A 5583-nucleotide genomic window follows, 5' to 3' on the forward strand; every position below is an offset into this window, starting at 1 on the left:
TATAGCGTTTACTGCTATGTTTACTCCTGTTTTTTATCCTCTCTTCTTTATATATTTTTGCCTCGGCTGCTTACACATGCTGCCGATCTATCACACTATTCTATGATCTAGATCTTGATGCTGTTTACATCCGAATGAGGCTGTCTGACGCTTCTCCATATGCGCCCTTTCGGCGCCATACTATTCCACTCTCACTGATGCACAGGCTTTTTTATATGAAACAATTTTCCTAAGGCGATTACAGTTATTCTCATCTGTTTATCCTCTCACTATACAGGTTCTCCTCATATGTATATGCCTCAGATGTCTTCATGCTGCCGCTCTATCTTACAAAATTTTGAAACATATCTCAGATGCTGTTTATGTATGATTGATGCTGTCTGATGCATCTCCAAATGCGCCCTTTAGGCGCCATATATCCACATTTTCCAAGACTGCGGTCTCAATGTAAACATGATTCATATATTTCTCAATATATAATATGATGATTTTTTCCTACTTAAAAAAAGGGGCTATAAATTGCGGACCGTGTAATGGAAAAATACACAGAAATATCAGAGGCGCAGAATTGTGGTTGAGATTTGAGATGGCGGAGGGAACCGTGTTTGCATGTCACTCTGCAGAGGCCTGGCGCTCCAAGCTGCAGGAGGCCAACAATACTAAACGCCTGGTAATTCTCCGTTTACAGAGTGTTTGTTTGTAAGTTGTGGTTTAATGGTTATGTGTAGACATTTGGTTTTACAATCCAATCCTTAATCAGTATTGTCAAGACTATATAAGCTTGAGAGCTATTCCTGGTTTTATTTTTTTAATATGTAAGCTTAAGAGCTATTCCTGATTCAATTTCTTTAATTAAAAAAGCTATCCAATCGCCTACTCAAAACTATATACGCCTGAGAACTATTCCAAGCTTAATTTCTTCAATTGAAAAAAAATTGTTTCTTGGTAAGAATTTTCTTTTAAATTTTGTTTTCCGGTTCTGAGTTTTTGCAGTTGGAATTGAATTCTCGTTGGTTGCTCTGTTTTTCAGGGCTATCTGTATAAGTTTGGTTTTCTGTGTAAATATTGGGGACATGAATTTTCTAAATCCTGTTATCTTTATTTGGATTTCTGAAAATGGTGCTCGACATTTGCTGTATCCAGGTGGTGGTAGATTTCACTGCTACGTGGTGTGGACCTTGTCGAATCATCAGTCCAGTGTTCGTTGAGCTGTCAAAGAAGTTCCCTCAAATATTTTTCCTCAAGGTCGATGTGGACGAATTGAGGGTACACTCATTTAATCTTCACACTCTGCTGGGATAAATATTTGAATGCTTAATTTTGTCTTTGGGATATTTTCCCTTTGAGAAATTTGTTGATGAAGTGTCTCTGTTACGACAGGGAGTTGGTCAATGAAAAATAAATTTTCTGAGAACCTTTTCTTTTCCAAGTTTTTTTTTTTTTTTCCTAAGAATTGTATGATAGGAAGTTAGTCAAAGAAAAATGATTATATATATAAATAAGAAAATAATTTGACGATTTTGTTTTTATTATTTTTAATTTTTTTTATTTTTAAAGTTCTGCAACCTTTGTAATGCTACTACTTCATGGTTAGGTTTAAAAGAATAACACCCTAATAAAATAAATATGAAATTAAATTGGCGATTTAACATGTAAGAGTGTCTTAACAGATCATTTATCAAGATCTTTAGACATTTTTAAAAGAATTTTATCATAAAAAGTTGTTCAATAAAAAATTATTGTTTAAATGAATTAAATTAAATAAAACAGACTAATGAAATCGTTTCTCAATATATGATTTTGCAGAATGTTATTGTTTAAATGAATTAAATTAAATAAACAGACTAATGAAATCGTTTCTCAATATATGATTTTGCAGAATGTAGCTCAAGAGTGGAATGTGCAGGCCATGCCTACATTCATCTTTATCAAGGATGGGAAGGCTGTTGATAAGATTGTGGGTGCAAACAAGGCTGAACTTGAAAGAAAAGTTGCAGCACTTGCTACAAAAGCAGCCCTTGTTACTAAAGCCTAGAGGCTGTTTTGATATGCTATTAGTGGTATGGATGTATTTTGGGAAATTAAAACTATTAGTGGTATGGATGTATTTTGGGAAATTAAAACTATTAGTGGTATGGATGTGCTGCTAATGCTTAAATTTGGCAGAAAATGCCACATTGTCTGTAGTCTTTATTTATCTGGTATACAGATATCTGTTAGGTTCTTGCAATCTTATTAGTTTATTATATCAATAAATAAAAGATTGGTACCCTGAAGCTCACATTTATTTGTGTCTCTTGTTCAATGTGCTAAACTATAATGTTTGTTGATAATTTTATTGTATGTTATTTTTGTATTGTAATGTGAAGTACATAAAAGATCTTTTTGTGATTAGAATATTTGTTACTTTTGGGATGAGGAATTTCATTATACTCGAGGAGGACAAGGTTTCTCATTTAATGTTTCTGGACTAACTATTCTTTTTTCTATAACAATGATTTATTAATTGGAAGTGGTTTAATTATTTTCATTTTTAAAATACATAGCTCACATGCTTGTGATCTTTTTGGTTAAGATTTATGTCCTTTGTTCTTAAGTAGGCATGTGTTTGAGGTCATGGATCTTGGAAATTCCATCTTTGTTCATAAACCAATATTAGAAAGTGGTGTTCTCAGGATCAAGCACTTGAATCCATATAATTTTTTTCCATTATAGAAGTATCTTGGCAAATAGACCTAGGTTATGTCAATCTTAACACATATTCTAGTATATCTAGATAAAACCATATTGATTTTCTTTGTTTCTACTGTTATGTAATGATATGTTAAATATTGTTGATATCTTAAAAAATTGATAAATGCAAAGAATGAAAGGGAAAATTGAGGAGCCTAACCCAAACTAGATTTTGTTATAAACATAGAGGAAGTATCAAAAGCATGAAACAAATGGATAACTAAAAATCTTACTCTGCCTTAAAACAGGTTGCATTCTTAAACTCTTTGATAATCAGCAAGGTTTGTAAATAAACACTTGGAGTATAGTCAAACCTCATAGTTTTTTATTTAGGTTGAACAAACTTATTGATACAATTTTGAAATAAAAGGCCATAAGCAATTAAATCTATAGATTAATGAAAGAGGAGTTTTTAAGTGAAACAATTATATAATATATGGCTTGGATTTCTCCGCAAAATATGTGTTAGCCATAGGAGGGTTTGAAGTAGATATATTAGATGTTCTTTTCATACTACATCCTTAAAAGAAAGAAGTTTTAAGGGTGAAGGTCTTCTTGTTAGTCACAATTTCACCAACAAGTGGGGAACCAAAGTGATATTCGAATCTTTGCCAATTTTGTTTCTAGAGAGAAAATAATTGTGTTTTTTTTTTGTAAACTTGGCAGATCCTCTATTTATATTCCCTTTTCAAAAACTATTATCAACCATTTGCTCCAGGCTGCTTACCTGCCCGAAGGAAACCAAATAACCACCTTTCAACATTAAACCCTATCCAAAATTTAAAGAGGTTTATTGCTATCCATCTAGCATCACAGTTTTAACTGCCTATACTTTTATTTCTAGAACGTAATTTAAAATTAAACATGTAAATGCATTTCATTAAAAGAAAATTTTTGTTATCAAACTGGATCTCTGCGTCACTCCTCATCTGAGGATATTACTGGGGCTGGCGCCTTGGCGCTGGATCCTGGCATCTCGCTCCGCTGCTCAATTCTCCACTTTAGGTCTTTAAGAGTCTGTTCAATTCTACCCAGGGCCAGGTTGTTTCGGTAGGTCTATATTTGAATTGTCGTTATCTCCCTGAGTAATTTTGCCCTGACTAGGTCCTTTTCCTTGTTCTTCTCTAGTGTCTCTGCTCCTTCTCCCACCATTTGCTCTTGATGCAGGGTCATGGCCCGTGCCACCACATTCTTCATTACCTAGTACTGTTGGATGGTTTGCCTGAAAAGGGAATGTCTCCCCCGAGTGTTCCCAGGGTCCGGCACCATACTTTCCCATTCTTCCATGGGGATATCCCAGTGCTTGATACTGTCGTTTAGTTCTCTCTCCCAACTTGCTATCTGGGCTCTAATGTACGGCGGATTCCCAGCCATGTAGGCGTCGATGATTGTCTTCATATGTTCACCACCTAGTTTCCTGCCTCTTTTTTTCGTCGGTCCACTTGTGCCTTCTTCCATTTTGGTTACTCTCTTTCCTTTCCTAGGGGCCATTTTGCTTCTTGTCTGGATGCAACTGTCTTTTTCCTGATGTTCTCTATTTTGTTCACTGTACTTTCCCTGGTATGTTAATATACCTATCACAAAATCAATGCATATATCAGAGTTATAATATTGAATCAACGCAATTTCCCAATTGCTCATTTTCTTTCCCTTTCCCGGGTTTTTGGTCTGATTGGGTTTAGAGCCGGTCTTTTTTTTAGTCAAGGTTGGGAATTTTCGTGGGTTTCTTCCCTTTTTCCACCCTTGGTAGCTATCTGTGCCTTGCCCTTCCATTTTAGGCAACCACAAGGGTTCCTCCCCGACTGAGGTCTAGTTTTGTTTCCATCTTTCCCAGGGTCTCCCTGTCTTGTCTACAGGTTTCCTAGATTCGGCTCTCCTACCCTCCCCCTAGATTGTAGGGTTGCCTGGATCCCTCTAAACCTTAGGATTTTTCCCTCCCAAGTTGCTTCCCATTTGTCTACTGGTTCGCTCCCCATCATTCCTACAGGCCTGGCCAGGGTCATGTTCTTTCGAGGAATACTACAAGATTTTGTCCCAGGATGGTCATCTTCCTTCCTGGGTGCAAGACCCTTCTTCCCAATTTCCCTGCCCAGGTGTTTTGCGGGAATGATTTTTCCCTTGTCGCGTGAAGTTCTGATACCCTTTATTACAGACTTAAGCATGTTCCAACGCAGACTTCCTATATTCCTACTGAAAATACTTTTGAATCTAGCAAGAGTGTGGAGCGAAAGGACAACATACCAACTTACTGATCTATTTCTTCTTCCTTCAGCCGCTTGCATCTTCTCTTTTATACCACCTTCCTTCTCGTCAACTTTCCTCGTCTTCGTCTGCATGTAATTTGCTATATTCTTATTTCTGTTGAATTTTATCCCTCTCTTCCTCTTGTCCCTTGTCTTAAATGCCACCTGTCTGGCTTTGTTACCAGCACAGATCCCTTCACCTTCATCTCGGGATGCTACCGTTCTGTCCTTTGTACCGTGTCCTCTCATTAATCCCCATTTTCTCCCAGCTACTCTTATCGTGTTACTACTGTCCTTGTTCTGCCACTTGGTGTCATTCTTCTACCCACCTGCCTGCTCTCTACCCTGCCCTCCTCTCTATCATTCTCATCTGTCACCGCCCCCGTACTCTTGGGAGCTATACCTTCTCTACCCTACTCCATCATTTGCCAGATTACCTGTCTACTCACTTCATTCTCCGTGTTTGTCCTTTCCCCCACCTGTCCTCTTCCTTCCCCTTCTCGGCCACTCCTCCCCAGTCGCACTAGATTTTCTATGGTTTTCTTCTCTCCTGCTTTCTCTTTTTTGAGGAGTTGCATCAAGTTTTCCATCTCCTCCATCTGAATTA

The 5583-nt window shown here is 37.1% G+C and overlaps 1 protein-coding gene across 2 annotated transcripts; it reads left to right on the forward strand.

Moving 5' to 3' along the window:
* Positions 1-515: 515 nt before the first annotated feature.
* Positions 516-2252, forward strand: LOC149193032 (thioredoxin H-type-like). 2 transcript variants are annotated; one of them, XM_089406522.1, is made up of 3 exons: positions 516-670; positions 1144-1245; positions 1880-2252. In XM_089406522.1, the coding sequence occupies exons 1-3, from the start codon at positions 587-589 to the stop codon at positions 2033-2035; spliced, it is 342 nt and encodes a 113-aa protein (XP_089262648.1). In that variant the 5' UTR covers positions 516-586; the 3' UTR covers positions 2036-2252. The 2 variants fall into 2 exon arrangements, with proteins under 2 accessions (XP_089262648.1, XP_089262647.1); XM_089406521.1 differs by having other exon boundaries at positions 1144-1266; positions 1880-2233.
* Positions 2253-5583: the final 3331 nt, after the last annotated feature.

Source organism: Pinus tabuliformis, chromosome 2_2, assembly GCF_031772625.1.
Source record: "Pinus tabuliformis cultivar Carrire ecotype Pingquan chromosome 2_2, CPIR1, whole genome shotgun sequence".
NCBI lineage: Eukaryota > Viridiplantae > Streptophyta > Pinopsida > Pinales > Pinaceae > Pinus > Pinus tabuliformis.

Excerpts from the sequence above, each read along its gene's own strand:
- LOC149193032 (XM_089406521.1), top strand. The coding sequence starts at position 587 with ATGGCGGAGGGAACCGTGTTTGCATGTCACTCTGCAGAGGCCTGGCGC. Across the intron at positions 671-1,143 it reads CCAACAATACTAAACGCCTG|GTGGTGGTAGATTTCACTGC; the intron begins GTAATTCTCCGT and ends TGCTGTATCCAG. Across the intron at positions 1,267-1,879 it reads TCGATGTGGACGAATTGAGG|AATGTAGCTCAAGAGTGGAA; the intron begins GTACACTCATTT and ends ATGATTTTGCAG.